At 39.3% G+C, this 25,420-nt stretch overlaps 1 protein-coding gene across 5 annotated transcripts in view; it reads right to left on the reverse strand.

Moving 5' to 3' along the window:
- Positions 1–25,420, reverse strand: part of TRPM6 (transient receptor potential cation channel subfamily M member 6) — a 211,052-nt gene that overhangs the window by 133,757 nt on the left and 51,875 nt on the right. For 4 of the 5 annotated variants that reach the window (XM_059924924.1, XM_059924926.1, XM_059924923.1 and 1 more), the window contains 2 exons: positions 6,341–6,539; positions 5,110–5,221 (listed from right to left, as the gene is read on the reverse strand). In XM_059924924.1, the coding sequence (XP_059780907.1) occupies positions 5,110–5,151 (42 nt within the window). In that variant the 5' untranslated portion in view covers positions 5,152–5,221; positions 6,341–6,539. The remainder of the gene's footprint in view (positions 1–5,109; positions 5,222–6,340; positions 6,540–25,420) is intronic. The other variant, XM_059924925.1, reaches the window with a different exon arrangement.

A 25,420-nucleotide genomic window follows, 5' to 3' on the forward strand; every position in this document is an offset into this window, starting at 1 on the left:
TCTATAGAGGCAGAAAGTACATCAGTGGTTGCCTAGGGCTAGTGGAGAGGGAGGGATTAGGGATTAAGAGCTAAGGAGTGTGAGGGATGATGAGTAAATTCTAAAATTGACTGTGGTGATGGATGCACAAATCTGTAAAGATAATAAAGTCATGAAATTGTATACTTTAAGCGGGTAAATTATATGATATGTGAATATAGCTCAATAAACCCGCTAAAAAAATTTTAAGGGGGGAGTGGCACAGACAGAAAGAAAGAGAGAAAAGCCCAAAAATAAACCCATAAATAATTTGGGTTTAACCATAGTAGAAAACGAAATACAGATATACTTCTGCCCACAGGCAGAAAGCAGGCCACAAATGTGTTTTGTTCAGTCCATAAAAGTGTTTTCAAAAATCTTTGAAGCAACTAGTAAAATGTAAAAACCCAGGGGTTTCACATTCAAGAAAGAATCTATACATCTGCATTTTCCTCAACAAGGAAAGTTAAAAAGAATAAAATTTAATTTAAAAATAAATAAATAAATAAATAACCAGAATCTGGCAATACTAGGCTTGCATTCCAACTTTGCAACAATCTGCTAAGGCCAAGGGTGGGCAGCCATTTTTAGACAGAGCTTACACTGACCAGTAAGCGTGAGTGCCCAGCAGGTCAGGTTTCCACTCTACTTTGAGTTTTTGAGTCGATTATCTATTGCTTTTATCAGATTGTCAAAGGAATCTCTAACTCAAAGCACATTCAGAGCCCTTAGAAAGAAGTGGCCGGCAAATAGTGGCCATTTGCTTTATAGATAAGGAAACCAACCTAACTTGCCCGAGGCCAGGAGAGTGCGCAATCAGCAGTAAAACTACTTTTTCTGACTCTTGGTTTCTTTCATTACTCTTCTGGCCTCCCTGCTGATATTTCTAGAGAGTCTACAATTACCATATCCTGTTCCTTTTTCGGCAGCAACTGAGGGAATTTAGTGAGAAAGGAAAGAACTTGCTAGACATTCCAAAATGGCATATGATTTTCAGGCTCTATGACCTTCTAATCACAAGCAAATTTTTCCTGGACTTAAATCTCTCTGGTTTGTGTGGGCAATCTGAGCGGTCCTCCTGGCCCATAGCCCAAGGAAGATAAAGAGAATGTTAAACTCTCAGGACAGGGAAAGACTCCCAAGAGCGTGTTTTCTCCAAGGTTACCAGTAGCCCTGCTACAGAAAGCACAAGTTCCTAATAAACAGGAATGGTTCTTCCCCTGGGCCAGGTAGTTTGCTCATGTCAAAAATGACTATTTACAAGAAGCTCCGAGTGCACAATAGGCTAAGTGAGGAGAGAACTTTGGTTGCTCATAGTCATTCACCCCACTGGGCTTTGAGTCTGCCTGGAAAGAAATTCTATATGATGCCCACATATAGTTGGGAGAGGTGGAAGAATAAAGAACAACCCAATTCACCAGGCTGATCTCTCCAATCAAAACTCATAGCATATTTGCAATCCCGGGATATCTGACCCTTATCCGATCTTGGAGTGCTTCAAGATCCAGAGCCAGCAAATGGCAGAGGATCATTGCACATCAGGCCAGGTCTGGAAAGCAAATGCCAGCTGGGAAAATGCAGGAAAACCAGGGCTAGGGAAGGCACCTGTCTGTGCCATGGAGTAAAAGTCGTCTTTTCCAATCAAAACAGACCAAGAGGTTCTTGCAGAGGCACGTGCTTACAAAGCCTGAGAAAGAATGAAACCTCTAAGGCAAACAAAATGACCACTTCTCACTGCTCCCAATTGTGTAACTCTGAAATAGTCTCAAAGTTTATCTGTGCTATAAACAACTTAGGAACCTTTTCCCCAGAGATATGGAAATGCAAACACTCGTGGAAAAAGGAAAAGCAGCATTGGGCTGTCCCCAACAAGGGGACATGCTAAAGGTTCTGGTGCCAAGTCCATCAGAAGAGTTTCCAGGGCAGTGTATTGTTACCCACTCCCCAAGCCCTGGAAAAGCCATGATTTCAGGCAAAAGCTGAACCCAGCTGAAAGCAGGTTCAATCATGAATTCAAAGTATAGGACATAGCCCACTGTGGAATTTGTGTCAAAATTTTCTTATTTTTTTTAAATTGTGGTAAAATACACATCATGTACAATTTACTATCTTAGCCATTTTATAGTGTGCGTTTTAGTATTACTAACTATATTTATATTTTTGTGCACTCAATCTCCATAACTTTTTCATCTTGCAAAAATGGAACTTTATACCCATTAAACAACTTCTCATTTCCATGTCTGCTCAGGCTCTAGCAACCAACATTCTACTTTTTCTTTCTGTGCATTGAACTACTTTAGACACCTCATATAAATAGAACCATTCAATATTTGTCTTTTCATGACCAGCCATTTCACTTTGCATAATGTCCTCAAGGTTTATCCATGATGTTGCATGTAACAGGATTTCCTTCCTTTTTAAGGCTGAATAATATTGCATTGTATGTATATATCACATTTGTTTATTCATAAAATCTATTTCTATATCTCAGGGATATGATTCTGTTGCTCTGGTGGTACACAAGTTATGGAGTTCAATTTGTAATGGTCACGATTTTATACAGAGGAAGAGACAGACAGACAGACAGACTTGATTGAATGATGTCTGTACTCCAGGAGAGGAAAAACAAGCTAACTAAAGCTGCAGCTAAGCTCAATTCCATCATCTAGAACCATCTCACTATCCCTCTTTACCTCAAAAATAAAAGTTTTGTTAACTATATATTCCCAGGTCCTGGGAACAGGACTTAGCATACAGTTGACACTCAGTAAATATTTGTTGGCTCAGTGAATCTAGAAGAGTGATTGCTCAGAAAATGCTATATGCTTGATCTTGATTGATCCAGCTCATCTGAACATATGAGCCAAGAAAGGATCAATATGTATTGACATGGAAAGATGTCCAAGAACTATTTTTAAAGGAATCAGGTTGCATATCAATATACAGTATAATTCCCTTTATGTAAAAGCAAATGCACAAATCAAAACAATAAATACATACGTATATAATAATATACCTAAATAATATGCTACAAACCCAACGGTTTGAGTACCTCTGGATTGAAGGGCAATGAGGACAAAGGATAGAAAGGGAACTTTCTGTTTGAATTTCTATTTGTAGTGTTTTAATTATTTACCAAAAGAACTTATTTTTGTATTGTCAGTGGAACTTTTTTAAGGAAAAAAAGTCTGGAAGGATAATATGTCATAAGAATACATTGATTCATTCTCATGACACATAGCACAGGTAACTCTGCTCAATGTTATGTGGCAGCCTGAATGGGAGCGGAGTTTGGGGGAGAATGGATACATGCATATGTATGGCTAAGTCGCTTTGCTGTGCACCTGAAACTATCACAACATTGTTAATCGGCTATACTCCAATATAAAATTAAAAAAAATTTTTTTAAAAGAATATGTTGATTCAGTTTACCTTACATGTACCCTTTCTCAGAGACCTACTGGAGAATGTGCTCCACCAAAACAATGGGAAATAATCAAGAAAGAAGAAGACATGGGAGACAAGAAACAGGATCCAGCATAAGAGAGAGGCAAAGGGAATCTCCAAAATGATGGTAAAAAGAGAAGTAACAGCTGTGTATCCAACATCAAGGGCTACCATTCTGGACAGGCAAAGCAGGTCAAAGAGCAATATTCAACAAGATAAAATTGACTGAAATAGCTGTTGCACTGGAAGATCTTGAGAGAAGATTTAGACAACTGGCAAAGAACCTGTGGTTAAATTAGTGAAAACTCCATAGAAAATTCTGCAAACACACACAGAAAGACAGCTCTAGGGGAAAACAATAGTAAGGAAGGGAAAGTAATCATGTAGTACATAATCCGGTTCTTAATAGTGGATAGGAAGGCATAGTAATGTTGACTGAACTAAATATTGACCTAAATAAAAATTATGAGTTAGCTACATTCTGAAGATAGATGGAAGAACAGGAAGGATGCATGTGAGTGGCAGGTGAAGGAACTCAAAAGAAAGCTAAATACTCATATTCCATGCTGGAAAGTCAGTACATGATGACTAAACCTGAAAAATCAAGAGTGAGCAATATAAGCATTATTTAGAGACACAGGGAAGTACCAGCCAGCTAAAAGAGATGAACATGACTGCTCTTTCTGAAAAGAAGAAAATGATAGAGGTTCTGCTGTTTTTAGTAATGAACCTTATGGAGTTATTTGTCTCTGAGCTATGTGTATATACAAGTTCAGTCAAACTAAGAAGTAAAAAAGAGAAAAATCACAACTGAGACCCACATCACAATACCTTACCTAACCATGTTTTGTTTTTTTGTTTTTTGTTTTTTTTAAACAGGAAAATAGTTGCTGTGTAGATTTCTGATGTGACACAAAGAAATAACAGTTACAGGTAGGATGGCCACTTTCGGTTCCAATACTGGATGATTCTACCAGAAGTGTGAAGGGAATCATTCTGAAAATGGTTGGGCTTTCCAGCCTATACGGAAAACCCATGATAAAAAACCCAGGGCGAAAGAAAAAGAGGCAAGACATATTTCAGGTCCAATATTTACCAAATGTTTGAGTTTTGTCATAGAAGTCCTGCCAAAAAAACTTAGCTATGATAGAGAATTGTACATGGGCAAGATAAGACCAAAATTTGTGGCAAATCGCCAATATTCTGCCTGGGTCTTTCCCTCTCCTCTGGGGTACAATCAACTCAACATGTTATTCACACCCTTGTCTATTAAAGCAAGTTTAATACTTTCAGAGGGTACTAATCCCCAATTTTGGCCCCAAAAAGTAGGTTCCTGCTGGGTTCCATCTCAAATGATTTTCAACCCCCTGACCCCGTGGTGGTGGTGGTGAGGGATACCTAAGAAACAGCCAGATTCTCACCAAACCCAGGTGTCAGTCAGGCCAGAGTATCTAATGCTTTATCAGTTATGGAAGAATCCAAAGCAAATGAAAAATCAAACACCAAAATTTGTACACAGGGAAAAAGAAACTGAAGAACTCAGTTCCCACATTGGTAGTTAATAATGAACCACCCTCTCCCTAGGAACAAATGCTCAAAATCCTGTGTATGATATCCATATTCTTAGTGTTTTAAAGCACTTGCCTGGGTTCCAATCCTAACTCTGTTCTTCTCCCTCAGCTTCATTTTCCTTTCCTGTTAACCGGTGGGGTGGGATTGGGTGGGTGGTGATACTCAGATCTCATTGGATTATTGCCTGGATGAAATAATAACAACCAAACTTTTGCAATCTGCTAAATACGTTACGCATTATTCTAAGTGCATTGCATATATAGCATCTCATTTAATGTTCAAATTATAACTATTATCCCATTTTCCAGATGAGGAAGCCAAAGCACAGAGGTTCAGTAACTTGCTCAAGATGGTAGCTAGTGGTGGAGCAAGGAGGCTAATTCAGGTGATCTGGCTCCAAAGAAAGTACCAACAACCAGACCATGCTGAAAGGCAAGAAATAAAATGTGCACCATAAATGGTACTTATTCACACACCATGTGTGCCAGTCCAAAAAATAGGTTAAGTGACAGGCAGTTTGAGGTTTGGCAGCCTTACAAGAGACCAAGGCATGACCAGGGCCTCCACTCCTCTCCCTAACTCCCCAAGCTCCCCAGAACTTCCCATCGCGCTTGGGACTTAAGGCTTCGTGGCAGCGAGTCCTGGTGGCTGGAGGTAGAGGGTGGAGCGGAGGCGGGGGAGGCGGGGGAAGGTGGTTGGGACTCCGGCGTTTACCTTGACCTGCACTCTCATCGCTCCGGGAGTCCGGGGCGCGGCGCGCGGGGACGCGCAGAGGCGCCCAGAGCGGCCTGGGCACTTCTCCTGCCGCCACCGAGAGCCGCGCCGACGTCCCGTCCCCTAGATCTCCGCCGCCCAGATGTGGCCCTCCGCTCCGGACCGAGCCTTCTCTCCTACCCGCAGCCGACTCACGCCACGTCCGGTCTCTTCCGCCACCGACCCGGAGCGGAACCACAGAGCTGCCTCCTCTCCCGGGACGTGTCCCCACCGCCCTAAGCAGAATCCCCCGCCCCGTTAGGTTTCCGCTCGGATACCACCTCCGCGCTGGCCCCATTCCAGCTCCGGCAACCGGGCTGTGGGGCGTGCCCTTAAGTAAGTGTCCTACGGTAGCCGAACCCTCAGATATGTTAATCAGACCCGTGTGGAGACCACAGGACTTGAGCGCAGGTATTTCGTAAATCCCAGCTATGCCAGATCCTAGTTAGATATCTTGTGGCTGGCCTCACCTAAAGCACCCAGGGCCCTGGGCTCAGATCTGGTAAACCGCCTAAGACGCTTTGCCCCGCTGGCTGGCAGCCCACCATACCTGTAAGCGCTCCTCCGCAGAGCGAGCTGTCATCCTGGACTTGCAGGCCCGCCGCCAAAGCCTTGTCTGAGCTTCTGACTTGTGGAGTCAGATCTGGGCTCCACCTCCGTACGCTGCCTTTTACAGCCCTACAGATTTGTCACAATACCTTTTGGCCTCAGTTACCTCTCGTGTAGAAAGGAGGTGATTCCGACCTTACCTGGATCAAAGAGTAGAGGAAGGGTCAAATGGGATTTTCATCATCATCACAGACGTATTTAATTGTACTGTTATTGTTGAGTCAGTGTGGTGCGGGGAGGACACAGGAGGTTTAACCTAACAACCAGCAGTTTACTACCTGGGAGTTACTGGGTGTTAGGTGACCCCTCTGGGCCTGGGTTTATCTACACAGTGGGAAGGATAGCGAATAAATCCCCTTTCCTCAGAGGCTATACTGAAATCCATAAAATACGATCAAAAGCTTTGTGATTTCTGTTATTTTCGGTGGGCTGCTCTGGCTAGTCGGTCTTGATTAAGGCTGTGGTCAGTTACTATGGGTGAATCCCAGTATGTTGGCAGAGGTGATGCTCACTTATTACAAGTGTTGTAATTAACAATGCTAGCCATTCATCCCTAACTGACTTCAAATTAGGACCACCTATCCTTTTAGTCCATTCTGGACTTCTGCCCAGTGAGCTCACATTTGCTGACACTTTTTTCAGCCTGATTTCTTAATGTGGTTTTAATTTTTCTTTGTTAGAAAACTTGAACATCTCATATATGTATTAACATTTTGTCGTTGTTTGTTTTTCTATTAATGCATTTAATCTCATTCTCCTTGACCCAGCTCCCTCAAAATGTTAATGATCTGTGTGCAGTTAACAGATTCAGAAGCCCCCCTAAGGCAAGTAAGCACCTCTTGATTGGTGTTTCTCCATACATCTCCCCTGTTAGGTCTGTCACAGCACTAGAGACTGGGAGCTCTCAGAAATCTGCAGACCCACCAAGAAGACTAGACGTTTGGAACTCAAGATTCTTAAGAGTGTTGGTGCACTGTAATTACCAACTTCCAGTTTAAACTCTTTGGTAAATTTACATGTTAGGATGGTCGTGTATTCTTTTCAGATCAAGCTTCAAGGCAGAGAGTCTAAAATATCAGGACAATTCCAGGGCTTAAGGTATCTGGTGTGCTAGTTTGCAAGCTGCCTTTGGTTCCCAGGCTGTATCAGAAACACCTGAGGCATTTGTTAAAAGTGCAGATTCCCTAGCCCCCACCCACCCCACCTAGACCATCTGTATCAGAATTTCTGGGGTGGGGCCCAGGAATCTGTATCTTTCACAGGCACCTCACACAACTTGAAAGCTTGCGTAAAAAAATCTCCTGGCCACAAATATACCTTTGCCAAGCGGCTAGCAATGAAATTTAAATTTTAGGGTGTTCATTAGTGGTCTAGGGTGGTTTAATTCAAGCCAACAAATATTTCCTGAACACAGACTGTTTGTCAGGCATCCTGCTGGGTGCTGGGAAAACAAAGATGAATACGACATTGTCCAGTCTGCAAGGAGTTTGAGTTTATAGAGGGAGGAGGGACAATCAAAAGTGAAACTGTACCTGGGGCACCATTGGTAACACTCATCAACATAAACAGATTTTCTCACTTGTTTGCCCTCCCTGATCCCTTTCTCCCTCTTCCCATTCTTTTCTCCTATGTTTTCTTCTTTATCAGATCTTCGTTTTTACCCTGAACATTGTGAATGTTTTATTCCTGATCTAACATGGTTTTAAGACACTACTCTAACTTTTAAAGTCAACCTAATGATTTCAAAATGGAGGGAAACAGCTGATTTTTCAGCAGAGAAAAATGGGTATGAGAACATTTTTTTTTATATGTGAAGATCTTTTTTGTTTGTTTTTGTTTTTGTTTTTTGCTGTGTCGCATGGCTTGCAGGGTCTTAGTTCCCCAACCAGGGATTGAACCCATGCCCTCACAGTGAAAGCACATAGTCTTAACCACTGGACCAGCAGGTAATTCCCTATACATGAACATCTTGATGAGTCCCAGTTATTGGAGACTACTAAAGAATAGTTTCTAATATATGCACTCTTCTCCTAAAGAAAATTGTTAGAAGCTTGGATTTGGTTTTGGTTCATTTTCATTTATTTGGATAGGGCTGAGGGTTGTTGGGGGATTTGCACAGTAATACTTCCCAGCCTCTCTGGACAGCCCAGGGGGAGAAAAATGAGCAATAAATAACTCTATTTCTGGGACTTCCCTGGTGGTGCAGTGGTTAAGAATCCACCTGCCAATGCAGGGGACATGGGTTCAAGCCCTGGTCCGGAAAGATCCCATATGCCGCAGAGCAACTAAGCCTGTGCGCCACAACTACTGAGCCTGCACTCTAGAGCCTGCGTGCTACAGCTACTGAAGCCCCCGCACCTAGAGCCCGTGCTCCACAACAAGAGAAGCCACTGCAATGAGAATCCCATGCACCACAACAAAGAGTAGCCCCCCACTTGCCGCAATTAGAGAAAGCCCACTCGCAGCAACGAAAACCCAATGCAGCCAAAAATAAATTTAAAAAAAAAAGAAGTTACTAACTGCATAAAAAAAAAAAGCAGAAACAACTCTATTTCTTTGCACCAAGAAGAAAGAGTAGGGCTTCCCTGGTGGCACAGTGGTTGAGAATCTGCCTGCCAATGCAGGGGACACGGGTTCGAGCCCTGGTCTGGGAAGATCCCACATGCCGCAGAGCAACTAGGCCCATGAGCCACAACTACTGAGCCTGCGCATCTGGAGCCGCAACAAGAGAGGCCGCGATAGTGAGAGGCCCGCGCACCGCAATGAAGAGTGGCCCCCGCTCGCCGCAACTAGAGAAAGCCCTCACACAGAAACGAAGACCCCACACAGCTAAAAATAATAAATAAATAAATTTATTAAAAAAAAAAAAAAAAAAGAAGAAAGAGTACCATGGGAAACTCTTGCCCAATGCATCATGGTATATTATTATCTCGTGTTCAGGGTTTTCACTGTGGGTGGCCACCACCACTTTCAGAAGCATAAAGGAAACAAAATAAATGCAGTGGCATTCTAAAGTGGGTAATGGAAACGATGATAAACCTAGAGGGCATTCCACAAGTGGGGGAAGTTTAAAGTTATGGGTTATTAATTTAAGATAAAGGTATACTGCCAGTAAGAAGGGATGAAATCCAGCCCTCCAATCCATTCCTGTGTGACTGTTTCTGTTTTCAGACCTTCCCATTCAAACCCAAGGTACTGAGTTTGAATTCCATCCATTCATTATCCTAAACTGCTACAAATCAAATTTCCTTTTGAAAGGTAGCAATATATTTTCTTATGCCTACTGAATAAATGTTTTTCTAATTCAGTGCTTCTATGGGAGTATGCTCCCAATTTGCTATGAAAATGGATCATTTATCCTATCACATAAGCAAAGATTAAAATATTCATGGTTGGCAAGGGGAGAAATAGGAACCCTCAAATACTTTTGGTAAGAGTTTAAAATGATATCCTTTTTGAAGGCATTTTAGCTATCTGGATTCAAGGCATAACCTTTCCCATCACAATTCCAGTCCTAGGACTTCATACTTCAGAGATACACTAAGATATGTGTATAAGGATATACATAGTAGCAACCTTTGTAATGAAGGAAGATTGCCAATAATCCAAAGAGCCATTAGCAGGTGCTTAAATAAATAAACTGGTGTGTGCATACCATAAAACACCATTGCAGCTTTTAAAAGAATGAGTTAGATCTAAATGTACAGATATGGAAAAGGAAAATAGCAACTAGTAAAAGTAAGTATGATTCTATTTTTTAAAATTTATATGTGTAAGTTGGATTATTCACAGGAAAGTTCTAGAAGAATATATGCCAAACTGTTAACAAGAGAAGACATACTTATACTAAAAAACTATTCGTTGCTTATCTGAAATTCAAATTTAACTGGGAGTCTTATCACACAAGATTGTTACACAAGCCTATGCTGGTGGCTTCAGGTAGCTATGGGTGCTGTTTGAAAGTGTGTATTACGAACATTGACACCGATCCTAGCCTCCTTTAGAACTGTGTCTTCACGTGCAACTTTGAATGATTCTTAAAGAGAGGAAAGGAGGAAGATGAAGACTGACTATAACAAAAATGCCAGGCACGCTGATAGATGGCATCATCTGAAGCTTCCTGAAAACAAACACAGCTGATACTATAACTGATTTACTGACCCTCAATCCCAGCAGCATACCTCTTTGCAAGGTGATTTTGCAATAACCTCCCATGTCTCTTCTTCACACCATTAATCTGAGCTGGACTTCTGGCCAGTAAAATGTGGCCAAAGTGACATGGTTCAAGTTCCTGAGCCTAGGCCTCCAGTGGCCCTGCAGCTTCAGCCTTCACCCTATTGTAACACTGCCCTGAGAACACCATCCTGGAAGAAAGACCACTTGGAGAGACCAGCCAACCCTCAGAATCATGAGAAATAATGAACTGATGGTATTTTAAGCCACTAAATTTGGTGGTTACATGTTGTGCCACAATAGATAACTCAGTTTCTTTCCTCATTGTTTTCCTCATTTTTTTCTGCACAAAATCTCTGTGAGGTTTCACTGAGGGTCAGAAATCTTCATTGTGAATATCACCAGTCTCACAGCTACATGTAAAAGAATGAAATTAGAACACTCCCTAACACCATACACAAAAAAAACCTCAAAATGGATTAAATACCTAAATGTAAGCCCAGACACTATAAAACTCTTAGAGGAAAACTAGGCAGAACACTCTATGACATACATCACAGCAAGATCCTTTTTGACCCACCTCCTAGAGAAATGGAAATAAAAACAAAAATAAACAAATGGGACCTAATGAAACTTAAAAGCTTTTGCACAGCAAAGGAAACCATAAACAAGAAGAAAAGACAACCTTCAGAATGGGAGAAAATATTTGCAAATGAAGCAACTGACAAAGGATTAATCTCCAAGATTTACAAGCAGCTCATGCAGCTCAATAACAAAAAAACGAACAACCCAATCCAAAAATGGGCAGAAGACCTAAATAGACATTTCTCCAGAGAAGATATACAGATTGCCAACAAACACATGAAAGGATGCTCAACATCACTAATCATTAGAGAAATGCAAATCAAAACTACAATGAGTTATCACCTCACACCAGTCAGAATGGCCATCATCAAAAAATCTGCAAACAACAAATGCTGGAGAGGGTGTTGAGAAAAGGGAACACTCTTGCACTGTTGATGGGAATGTAAATTGATAAGCCACTATGGAGAACAGTATGGAGGTTCCTCAAAAAACTAAAAACAGAACTACCATATGACCCAGCAATCCCACTACTGGGCATATACCCTGAGAAAACCATAATTCAAAAAGAGTCATGTACCACAATGTTCATTGCAGCTCTTTTTACAATAGCCAGGACATGGAAGCAACCTAAGTGTCCATCAACAGATGAATGGATAAAGAAGATGTGGCACATATATACAATGGAATATTACTCAGCCATTAAAAGAAACAAAATTGAATTATTTGTAGTGAGGTGGATGAACCTAGAGTCTGTCATACAGAGTGAAGTAAGTCAGAAAGAGAAAAACAAATACTGTATGCTAACACGTATATATGGAATCTAAAAAAAAAAAATGGTTCTGAAGAAGCTGTGGGCAGGACAGCAAAGACACAGATGTAGAGAATGGACTTGAGGACACGGGGAGGGGTAAGGGTAAGCTGAGATGAAGTAAGAGAGTGGCATGGACATATATACACTACCACATGTAAAATAGATAGCTAGTGGGAAGCAATTACATAGCACAGGGAGATCAGCACGGTGCTTTGTGACCACCTAGAGGGGTGGGATAGGGAGGATGGGAGGGAGACGCAAGAGGGAGGAGATATGGGGATATATGTATATGTATAGCTGATTCACTTTGTTATAAAGCAGAAACTAACACACCATTGTAAAGCAATTATACTCGAATAAAGATGTTAAGAATATATATATATCACCAGTCTCACAGCTAATTAGGTGTGAAGCCAACAAAAATTTGAAAACAGATGTGTGTGGCTGTAAAAGTCCATTGTTTTCTGTACTCACACCTTGAACATAACGAGCATTCATTAAAAATTTAGTTGGATGACTGAATCAGAACTTGTTTTTTTGTTTTTGTTTTTGTTTTATTAATTAATTATTTATTTGGCTGTGCCGGGTCTTAGTTGTGGCACGCTGGATCTTTGTTGCCTCGTGCCAGCTCTTTAAGTCGCAGCATGTGAACTCTTAGTTGAGGCATGCAGGATCTAGTTCCCTGACAAGGGATCAAACCCAGGCTTTGGGAGCCTGGAGTCTTAACCACTGGACCACCAGGAAAGTCCCAGAACTTGGTTTTTATTACTTGTATATATCAGAATTAAGAATATATTTATTGGGACTTCCCTGGTGGCGCAGTGGTTGAGACTCTGTGCTCCCAATGCAGGGGGCCTGGGTTCAATCCCTGGTGAAGGAACTAGATCCCACATGCATGCCACAACTAAGAGTTCGCATGCCACAACTAAGGAGCCTGTGTGCCACAACTAAAGGAGCCCGCCTGCCGCAAATAAGACCCAGAGCAAGCAAAAAAAAAAAAGAATATATTTATTCAACAAGACATGTCTAACAGTAAGAAATTTTTAACCCTTAGTCCTTTTCTCTTGATTAAATTACTTGAAAGGAAACAGTATTCGACCTATTATGTTCTCCCTAAAATGTGAACCACAATTGTTCATCCTTGGAACAAGTACTCTAGTAGATTAGGAATTGTGTTTGTCCATTTCAGGTGAGAAACTGAGAGACAGAAAAAATAAATGACTTAACCAGAAGGAACCAACTAATTGAACCCTCCATACCTGACTCATTTATCTAATACTGTCTTTTTATTTTTCTTAACTTTTTATTTTAAAATTTTTATTATTATTATTATTATTATTTTGGCCACACGGAGCGGCATGCGGAACTTCCCCCATCAGGGGTCAAACCCATGACCCTGCAGTGGAAGCATGGAGCCTTAACCACTGGACCACCGGGGAAGTCCAACTTTTTATTTTTAAATGAATATAGTACAGCCTCACAGAAAGTTGCAAAACTCATTTATAGAGTCCCTTGAACTAAAATGAGAGTCTTTTTAAGTAGTTTATTTTATTTATTTATTTATTTATTTAAATTTATTTATTTTTTGGCTGTGTTGGGTCTTCGTTGCTGCACACAGGTTTTCTCTTGTTGCAGCGAGTGAGGGCTACTCTTCGTTGCAGTGTGCGGGCTTCTCATTGCAGTGGCTTCTCTTGCTGTGGAGCACAGGCTCTAGGCACGCAGGCTTTCAGTAGTTGTGGTGCACGGGCTTTGTTGCTCTGTGGCATGTGGGATCTTCCCGCACGAGGGCTCGAACCCGTGTCCCCTGCATTGGCAGGCAGATTCTTAACCACTGCGCCACCAGGGAAGTCCCTTTTTAAGTATTTTAAATTATATATTTCCTCCTGAAATATTCTTTACATTTTCAGTGTGAGCCATGAATAAAGGAGGGAAGAAATATTACTAATTAGTAATAAATGGGCACTCACTGTAGACTAGGCAATTTGATATATGCCTTATTTTTATTTAATACATTATTAACCACCATTTTATACAATCTGAGTTTCTGAAAAGCCAAAACTTGTCCAGAGTCAGAGGTTGAATAAGTGGCAGAGCTGCAATTCCAAAGACAGTTTGTCTGACTCCAGGGCCCATGGTGTTTCCATCCTGTCAGAGTTCCTATCCAAAATAATTTCAACTTTCATTTACTAGTGAGGTTTGTTTGTTTGTTTGTTTGTTTGTTTGTTTATTTATGGCTGTGTTTGGTCTTCGTTTCTGTGCGAGGGCTTTCTCTAGCTGTGGCAAGCGGGGGCCACTCTTCATCGCGGTGTGCGGGCCTCTCACTATCGCGGCCTCTCTTGTTGCGGAGCACAGGCTCCAGACGCGCAGGCTCAGTAGTTGTGGCTCACGGGCCTAGCCGCTCCACAGCATGTGGGATCTTCCCAGACCAGGGCTCGAACCCGCGTCCCCTGCATTGGCAGGCAGATTCTCAACCACTGCGCCACCAGGGAAGCCCCTACTAGTGAGGTTTTATTTTGTGATTATTTATTTATTTTTTTAATGTTACTTTGGTAAAAGTATTTATAAACCCTGGGCAAAGTCTTACTTTTTTCCAACTCTCAGTGCAGTAGCATGTCTGCATAGCAAAACAATCTGCACACTTCCATTACTGATGAGATCTTTCTATTACATCTTTCTCTAAACAAACTGCATGTGATTTACTTGATGATAAAGATGCCCAGACAGACAAAACAAAATTTTTTTAAAGAAAAAATATTTTAATTAAAAAAAAAAGATGCCCAAGCATTTCTGTAACATCCTTGAAGGTATAATAATTCAAACTTCTTTAAGACAAGCTCATTATCAGACTTCCCTGGTGGCACAGTGGTTAAGAATCCACCTGCCAATGCAGGGGACAAGGGTTCGAGCCCTGGGCCAGGAAGATCCCACACGCTGCAGAGCAACTTAGCCCATGTGCCACAACTACCGAGCCTGCACTCTAGAGCCACAACTACTGAGTCCACGTGCCGGAACTACTGAAGCCCGCGCACCTAGAGCCCATGCTCCGCAACAAGTGAAGCCACCGCAATGAGAATCCCGCATACCACAATGAAGAGTAGCCCCCGCTCGCTGCAACTAGAGAAAACCTGCGTGCAGCAATGAAGACCCAATTCAACCAAAGATAAAATAAATAAATAAATATTAAAAAATATATATTAAAAAAATCTTTTTTAAAAAAAGACAAGGTCATTATGCTTAGATATTAAATTCAGAATTGCTACGATCCAACCACGAAATTTATTTAGTCATTTTAGGCTCTGATAAAATGGAGACTATCTTACTGACCTAAGAACAAAGTGCTGTCATAAAAGGCCTCATAACCCTATGACCCAGAAAGATCACATCTCCTGCCCAAAAAAACCCTAATATGATGAAAATTTACATAATAAGATATTTATATCAAAATTATATAACATAATACATTAGGGATTTGTTAAAGTCTATTATTTGAGAAGTAATTAAGTAAGCTATCAGATGGGCAATTATATAACTGTTAAAAAATGTTAACAATGAAGAGTCTGCAAAGCCAAAAAGGGAGCTAGAACATTGTATGTACTGAATGAGTACAACTATGTCAAAGACCATATAGAAAAAAATTAGGAAGAAATGACTCCTTTTCATTTTTCTAAGTATTCTGTAATGAGACCTTATATTAAAAATAATTTTTTAAATTAATTTAAAATTAAAATCCTATATATCTTGGAATGACTTACAGGATTAGTGTGTCTGAAATTCCAATATTACCCTTTTACTGATCATTTATTCTTCCTGACTTAATAAAACATGCATTTCACTCACTTCGCAGGCCCTTTGAGCCCACAAGTTAAGGACCAACGCTATTTTTATTTTCTTTTAATGTTTTATGATTTGTGTATTACACTGACTAACCTGGTGCTGCTTTTTTGTTTTTTTTTAAAAGCCTGGTGCTTCCTAACCACATAGTCTAGGATAATTTTGTTTTAGCTACAGCTGTTTAACTGAACACACAACAGTGATATGCCAATTTCTTCTTTGCCAAGAAAATGTGTGTACCACTATTTTATCTATACTTATGAAGATCAAGATAAATGAAGAAAGCGTAACATAAGAATAAGAACAATCCTATGTGAATTTCAGCATGGAATCTACATGTCATCATAATGTATGAAGTTTCTCATTGACCTTTCACGGTAATGACACAAGAACACAGATTGCATTTTGCAAGCAGGTAAAGGCCTAATGTTCCTACATCTAAGCCACTAACATGTAAGCCAAACAAAATGTATATTCCTCTCCCTAACTTTTTGTCTGCCTGCTATTCAATATTTTGAAAGTATAAGTGATCAGTTTTATATGCAATTTCACGAACATGCCCAAAGACAAAAAACCTTTGTCACTATAGCCACTTTGAACTAACTCAAGATCATTCCTCCACAGAGCTCAGAATTCATCATATTTATTATTCTGTGAATCATAAAATCCCTGTGGAGATGGGGAAAGGAAAAAATAGCTTTAATTTCATAAGTAAAGTCAGATCTCATAGTAGAGAATTATCAACTAATGTGGTAAAAATTGACCAGTCTATTTGTGGCACCTCCCAGACATGGCATCCCATAGCTCCACATGCTCTAGTCAACTGTCACTTGAACATCCTCTGCCACGAGTGTCCAGTCTTTATTGCCCAATGGAAGGAGGAATTGTAGAACACTAATAATCCCCCAAAATAAAAGTTTCTATTTCTCTAATCATCCTCCATTCTGTTTATTCTCCCCACCCATCTTACCTTATTAAAGCCTATAATAGAATTGCCTCCTGATCATGATGTATACTAAGAAGACAGTGCCCACTAGCCATCCAGATGTAACATCTCTTCTATTGTGGTGCTCTTGTCAAGTTTCTACCATCTTTCCTGTTATTAGTTAAATCATGCCCCCCACCAAACAAAGATACATTAGTGTACTAATCCCCAGTACTTCAGAATGTGACCTTATCTGGAGATATGGTCTTTATGGAGGCAATCAAGATAAATGAGGTCATTAGGATGGACTCTAAGCCAATATGACTAGTGTCCTTATAAAAAGGGGAAATTTGGACATAGAGACATGCATAGAGGGGAGATGATGTGAAGATACAGGAAAAAGACAACCTTCTTCAGCCACGGAGAGAGGTCTGGAACAGATCTTTCCCTCACAGTCTTCAGAAAGAACTGACCCTGCTGACACCTTGATTTTGGACTTCTAACTTCCAAAACTGCAAGACAATAAAATTTCCATTGTTTAAGCCATCCTTTTGTGGCAGCCCTCGCAAACTAATACACTTCCCTACCATTTATATTCATGGAAGTTCTCCTAAATCCATTTTTTTAACGAAGGGCATCATGACTCCCTGTTGGCCTAAAATAGACTAAGATTGTGCCTCTTGCATAAACATAAATATTAGTAGCACCTCTTTTATTCTCAAAAGTGCCCAGGTTTATATAGTCATCCTACCTCTCATGCCACCCACAATCCTTCCTACACCCCACTTCCATTCAGCCAGGAGGTTCTTCACAATCACTTTAGTATCTCTGATTATTACAGACCTCCTTTGGTACGATGACAAAAGGGATATTCACTTAAAAGCTTTCATCAATTTTTGTTTTGTTTTGACTAGATTGTACACCCTGTAAAGATAGGAACTGCTTCTTTCTCACTTTTGCTTCACTTAGCATTGACATGGTCCAGCATGCAAGAAGTGTTTATACAACAAAATTAAATTGAAGTAGGAACTTTATTATCTTTACTAAAATATCATATTTGTTCCAAATTAACCTCTCTTAAAGTTATCAAGAAATAGATGCAAATTGCTAAGTATCTCTATTTTATGGGACTGAGGAATTCTCATTTTTTTAAAAGCATGAAGAATAAGCAAGTTGAAGCATTTTAGCTTTTTATGGCATTAGTATGCTTAGGCCAGCATGATTGTATCTACAGGGAGAAACCAAATATATTGCACATGTATTAGTATCATGTTCCCATAAATATTCTACGAAGTTGTAATAGCATAATGGAAATCAAAAACTACAAAAGCAGATGATTACTGGAAGTAATGCAATCATCACTGAGATAAGGAGAGATGAGAAGACAAATACTTTCATGTGGGCTTGTAGACCATATTTAAAGGGCATGGCATAAGTATTTATAAGTATCTATAGACTTAAAGTCCCATCTAGGACAGCATAGAGAGGACCTAAGAAGCCTAAACACTGCTGTTTGACGCTCTGGGCAGAAATGGAAAATGATCTGTGAACATGCCTTAACATGCATGGTTTTCAGTATAACTTCTTCCAGAATGGTGATGTAAACCCAGGGCTTAAAGGACTTATGGCTCAGTAGCAATCAGGCTCCTTTCTTGACTCTGGCAGGACCCTGCCCAAAGGTGTCAATGGTAGCTTTGTATTTCATTGCAGGAACCGAGGAAAGGATAGCATCTGTGCATTCCCAGAGTAAACCTCTCCCCTGTAAAGTTCTGAATTGTGTACATGCCTGTGCCCACTCAGAAGGTTCCTACCTTTCCAGGTACCTGTTACTGTACTTGGAAACCACCTTGCTTCTACCTTGTGGAGCACATTGCTCCATATTCTACCCCCTCTCCTGCCAACCATATTGGGAACTGCTTCAAAAACCTGCATGCACCTCTTTCATTCCAGAGCACTCTAATTTTTGTGGTTATAAAAGCCATGCATCCCAGTTGTAGAGAATTTGGAAAATTCAGAAAGATACAAAAGAAACAGAGAGAGTGAGGATGAGGGAGAGGGAGAGAGAGAAAGAGAGAAAATATGAAGAATGAATCACTGGTAATTCCACCTCTCAGAGACAATCACTGTATTATTCTGGTGTATTTCCTTTAAGGAGCTCTCTTTTCAGTATTTCTCTGCCTAGTTCTCCTAACAGCTCCCTTGTCTGCACTTCCTCTGTCATCTCTTACAGAACTGATAGTTAAGTGGGTGAATACTTGAATTAGGAAAGATTTTATTTTGTGTAATTAAAAGTATAAAAAAGGGACTTTTCCTTTAATATTATCCATTGTATGCAGTGGGAGTTTGTAGCAATAGAACTCCTATTAAGATAGGAGCCCATCTGACATAGCAGAGAATCCTCCTCCCTAACTCTCAGAAACCCAACCACTACCACCATGTACAGCAATGATCAGTATTGTTCTGTAAAGAGATTAGTTACATTTTGAGTTACGTGGCCCAGAGATGGGCCAGGGAACCCATAATCTATGTACCTCTGTTTCCATGAGAAAATCTGTTCTGGGTTCCAACTACTTATTTACAAACTAGCTCACAGAAAACAAATGGTTTCTAGGAGGGAGACTGCCTATGTTTGGATCACTGGAATAAGAGAACAGGAGTGACAGATGAATGGATAAAGAAGATGTGGTACATATACACAATGGAATACTACTCAGCCATAAAAAGAGCGAAATAATGCCATTTGCAGCAACATGGATGTAACCAGGGATTATCATACTAAGTGAGGTAAGTCAGAAAGAGAAAGACAAACCATATGATATCACTTATATGTAGACTCTAAAATATAACACAAATGAACCTATCTATGAAACAGAAACAGAATCACAGACATAGAGAACAGACTGGTGGTTGCCAGTGGGGAGAGGGATGGTGGAGGGATGGAGTTGGAGGTTGGGGGTAGCAGACTTAAGCTTTTACATACAGAATGCATAAACAACACGGTCCTACAGCATAGCACATAGAACAACATTCAATATCCTATGTTAAACCATAATGGAAAAGAATATTTTTTAAGAAGAGCATGTATATATATATGTATAACTGAATCATTTTGTTGTTCAGCAGTAATTAACACAACATTGTAAATCAACTATACTTCAATTAAAAAAAAGAGAGAGAGAACAGGAGTAAGTGCTTGGGTAACATTTGTGAAGAGGAGGTAACAAGCCAACCTCCAGTGAGGAAAAGCAGTGTGGTTAATTTGCATAGGGGATGCCTAAGAGTTGGAAGAACAAGAAAGAGGGCAGTTCTTCAAAGTAACTGTCCTGTGAGGCTTTGTTTATCTCTAGTTTTTTTCTCATTCCTCTTGTCTATTGAACTCATTTATCAAAACTCAGCTCCATGGAAGTGTGTGCATGTAAAACTGGTGAAATCTGGAAAAGAGCTGTAGGTTGTTTCAATGTCGGTATGCCAGTGTGGGTATTGTACTCAAGTTACATAAGACGTTACTATTGGGGGAACCTGGGGGAATGGTACATGGGACCTTTTTGTACTATTTTTGCTACTTCCTGTGCGTCTATAATTATTTCAAAAGAAAAACTTAGCTCCAGAGCTTGTTGCAGCACAGAGTCTTGCCTGACAACTGGATTCACATTACCTTCCAACTGCTTTGGCTTATTGTCCCTTCACGTAATTTTCATACTTTCTAACTATCTGTGCCACACCACTTAGCATACGTGTATATTTACGTTGTACTGCATATGTTTATATATGTTTACATACATTGAGATAAACACACAAGATATAATATATATAATACATCTTGTTCACTAGCTGGTTCATATGTATATATACTGTGAATCCCCACAAGACTGTAAGCTCTTTCTTTGTACTTCCTTCCTTGATACCCCCAGGGCACCCCACTGCTAACTGTATGGTAGATACTCAATAAATACTACTTAACCCACTGAAAAAGCAAGAAATAAAGGGAAAAAAATAGTTAAAACACTTGACCAAGTTTTTTTTTTTTTAAACAATATAGTTTGGTGCCCAGGAAACATTTACTAGTCCAAGATTAGAGTTTAAAGGCTGTAGAGGCCTGTACCTCTGTCTCCTTTAATCTTGGTTATCACCATAAACAGGCAGTTATCAGCTGAGAAGCACAAAGGTTAGTCACAAGTGCGTTGTTTTAACACTTGCCATAAAATCTCTTGTGAGTTCATTGAAGGAAATGCTGAAGAAGCACTTTGCTAACTCCAGAATCCACCCTTCCCTAGGTAATCTTGTCTGAATCAAAGGGTGAACAGGTTTGTTTAAGCTGAAAGGTTGGGTGAAAAAAACAAACAGGTAAATTTTAAACTTTATGAAAAATGTGTACCTTCAAAATCAATATGAACGGTATCTCCACATTGAGAAATTAGAAACATATCTGCTGACTTAATAGAGAATATTCTTAGAAAAGTTACCTTCTGATTTAAACTGCTATTTACAGGCTAAAATATATGGGTTGTTGCCTAGAGATAGGAAATGACTTTATACACTTGACCATTGAACAATATGGGTTTGAACAGTGGGGGTTCACTTATACGCAGATATTTTTCAATAAATACAATAGAATTTTTAAAAATATTTTTGACAATTTGAAAAAATGTGCAGATGAAATGCGTGGCCTAAAATATTGAAAAAATTAAGAAAAAGGCATGTCATGAATGAGTAAAAATTATGTAGATACTAGTCTATTCCTACATAGGCATAAGGTGAGTGATATTTAATACAAAATTAATAATGTGTTAGTTTTCTTACTGTTTTATAAGCTTTCAAAGAATTACATTACTATACAGGATGCCTCTCTCTCCTGTACTTGGAGAAACTGCATATCAGCCTGTTACCACAGGTAAGTGTTTTTTTAAAAAATGTAATAATGTTTCCAATACTGTATTATAAATAAGACTGTAATACTACATGCCACAAAAATTTTATAATGATTTATTCATTAGTGTATAGGCTACTCTACCATGAAGCAATCTTATTGATTACACAAAGCTACCATTAAAGCAAACACATTGCTGCTTCTTTGTTATCAAAGCATGAATCGTTTTATCTGTTAAAAAATATGAATTTCTTTTTCACATTATCTTTTCATTTTTGATGTCTAGTGTTAGTAACATGTATAACATCTACAGTGTTTTGTATTACATACAATATTAATGTAGGTACTGACAAGTAACTCACCTTGTAAACAGAGGACATAAACTTAAGTATAGTACTGTAAATGTATTTTCTCCTCCTATGATTTTCTTAATAACATTTTTTAATCTAGCTTACTTTACTGTAAGAAAACAGTATATAATACTTATACAAAATATGTCTTAACCGAGTGTTAATGTTATTGGTAAGGCTTCCAGTTAGGTTTTTGAGGAGTCAAAAGTTGTATGTGATTTTCGACTGTGAGGGGAATCAGTACACCTAACCCCCATGTTGTTTAAGGGCACTATGTGATAGTAGATATATTATCCACAAAATAAAATATTTAGTGAAATAAACAAAGATCAGAATATGTGCATGGTATTCTTTTTTTTTAAGTTTATTTTGTATTTTAATAACTTTTTATAATTATCAAAGTAAAAGCCACACAATTTTGGATATTTAGAAAATATGGCAATGTAAAGGGAAAAAATCGTTTTTAATTGAAGTATAATTGATTTACAACATTGTGTTAGTTTCAGGTGTACAGCAAAGTGATTCAGTTATTTTTTTTTCAGATTATATTCCACTATAGGTAGGATATTGAATATAATTCCCTGTTGTGCATGGTATTCTAATTCTACCACTTATACTTTTAAATGAGAGGAAATTTTATACACATTTATATTTATATATACATACATATATATATATACACACATACACACATACATACGTGTATGTGTGTGATTTTATGTGCATGAGATCTCTCTGGATAGATACACAAGAAGCAGGTGACAACGGCTACTCCTAGGGAAGAAAATTACTAGGAGATGAGTTGGGAAGATTGATTTTTCACTATATAAAATTTTCCACTGTTTTGAGTGTTTTACCACATGGATGTATTATCTTTAGAGATGTTGTTTTTATCTTTTTATTGTAAAATAAAACACAGGTAAAGAAAAACCACATGAAACAAATTCATGTCTCAGTAAATTATTAAAAGGTAAACACTTTCATTTACCTTGACACCAGGTCAAGAAATAAAACTTTGCCAGCCACCTAGAAGCCTCTCCATGTGCCCCATCTCTATCACAGACTGTCCCCACCCTTTCCAAAGTAACTACTATCTTGGCTTTTAGAGTAATCATTTACTTCCACTGTCCTGCTTTGGTAACTTCCCTTGCACTTCTTTATAATTTTATCAATCAAGTGTGCATCCCTAGCTGCTATAGTTAGTCTTGCCCGTTTTTTTTTTTTTTTAAATTGGTCTTTTATGTCTCTTGTAAGGTGTAGTTTTCTAAATTTTTTCTACTGTGAACTCATGGACTTAAGCGTATCTAATGGGTTTCAGATTGTGGGAGCCAGAGTCCAGGATGGCCCCCAGTGATCCCTGCCTTCTGGTATTCACACCTTTATATGGTCCCCTCTCACATTGGACAAGGGTCGGTCTGTGTAACCAATAAATTACAGGCATACCTCAGAGATATTGCAGGTCGGGTTCCAGACCACCACAATAATGAGAATATTGCAATGAAGTGAGTCACAGGAGCTTTTTGGTTTCCCAGTACCTATAAGTTATATTTACACTATACTGCAGTCTATTAAGTGTGCAATGGCATTGTCTAAAAAAATGTACATATCTTACTTTTAAAATACTTTATTGCTAAAAATTTCTAACCATTATCTAAGGCTTTAGCGAACCCTAATCTTTTGCTGGTGGAGGGTCTTGCCTCGATGTTGATGACTGCTGACTAATCAGGGTGTTGGTTGCTGAAGATTGGGGTAGCTTTGGTCAACCCAACCCATTTCTTAAAATAAGACAACAATGAATGTTGCTGTGTTGATTGACTCTTCCTTTCATGAACAATTTCTCTGTAGCATGCATTGATCTTTGATAGCATTTTACCATGGTAGAACTTCTTTCAAAATTGAAGTCAGTCCTCTCAAACCCTGTTGCTGTTTTATCAACTAAGTTTATGTAATATTCTAAATCCTTTGTTGTCATTTCAACAATCTTCACAGCACCTTCACCAGGAGTAGATTCCATCTCAAGAAACCAATTTCTTTGCTCATCCATAAGATGCAACTCATTCTTTAAAGTTTTATCATGAGATTGCAGCAATTCAGTCACATCTTCAGGCTCCACTTCTAATTCTAGGTCTCTTGCTATTTCCACCACACCTACAGTTACTTCCTCCAATGAAGTCCTGAACCCCTCAAAATCACCCGTGAGGGTCAGAATCACTTCTTCCAAATTCCTGTTAATGTTGATATTTTGACCTCTTCCCATGAATCACAAATGTTCTTAATGGCATCTAGAATGGTGAATCTTTTCCAGAGGTTTTCAATTTACTTTGCCCTCCATCAGAGGAATCACTATCTATGGGAGCTATAGCCTCATGAAGTATATTTCTTCAATAATAAGACTTGAAAGTCAAAATGACTCCTTGATCCATGGGCTGCAGTATGAATGTTGTGTTAACAGGCATGAAAACAACATTAATCTCATTGTACATCTCCATCAGAGCTCTTCGGTGACCAGGTACATTGCCAATGGGCAGTAACATTTTGAAAGGAATCTTTCCTTTCTGAGCAATAGGTCTCCACAGTGGCTTTAAAATATTCAACTTAAAGTCACCAGCTACATAAGCCCCAAACAAGAGAGTCACCCTGTCCTTTGAAGACTTGAAGCCAGGCATTGATTTCTCCTCTCTAGTTTTAAAAGTCCTAGATGGCATCTTCTTCCAATATAAGTCTGTTTTTTCTACACTGAAAATCTCTTGTTTAGTGTAGCTACCTTCATTAATTATCTTAACTAAACCTTCTGGATAACTTGCTGCAGCTTCTGCATCACCTTGCTGCTTCATCTTGTACTTTTATGTTATGGAGGTGGCTTCTTTCCTTAAACCTCATGAAGCAGCCTCTGCTAGCTTCAGACTTTTCTTCTGCAGTTTCCTCATCTCTCTCAGCCTTCCTAGAATTGAAGAGAGTTAGGGCCTTGCTTTGAATTAAGGGAATTTTGTGGCAGGTTTGCTCTTCTAACCTGATCACTCAGACTTTCTCCATATCAGTAATAAGGCTGTTTCACTTTCTTAACATTTGTGTGTTCACTGGAGTAGCACTTTTAATTTCCTTTAAGAACTTTTCCTTTGCATTCACAACTTGGTTAACTGTTTAGCGCAAGAGGCCTAGCTTTCTGCCTATGTCTTTTGACATACCTTCTTCACTAAGCTTAATCATTTCTGGCTTTGGATTTAAAGTGAGATAGAGCATTGAGTAGAGATCCCTGTGCTATACAGGAGATTCTCATTAGTTATCTATTTTATACATAGTATCAAAAGTGTAAATATGTCAATCCCAATCTCCCAATTCATCCCACCTCCCCTTACCCTCTTGGTAGCCATATGTTAAAAATTTTTTAAATAGGCCAGTGAGAGGAGAGACCTTCAAGATGGCAAAAGAGTAAGACGTGAAGATCACCTTCCTCCCCACAAATACGTCAGAAATACATC

Source organism: Balaenoptera ricei, chromosome 6 (genome assembly GCF_028023285.1).
Source record: "Balaenoptera ricei isolate mBalRic1 chromosome 6, mBalRic1.hap2, whole genome shotgun sequence".
NCBI classification, from domain to species: domain Eukaryota; kingdom Metazoa; phylum Chordata; class Mammalia; order Artiodactyla; family Balaenopteridae; genus Balaenoptera; species Balaenoptera ricei.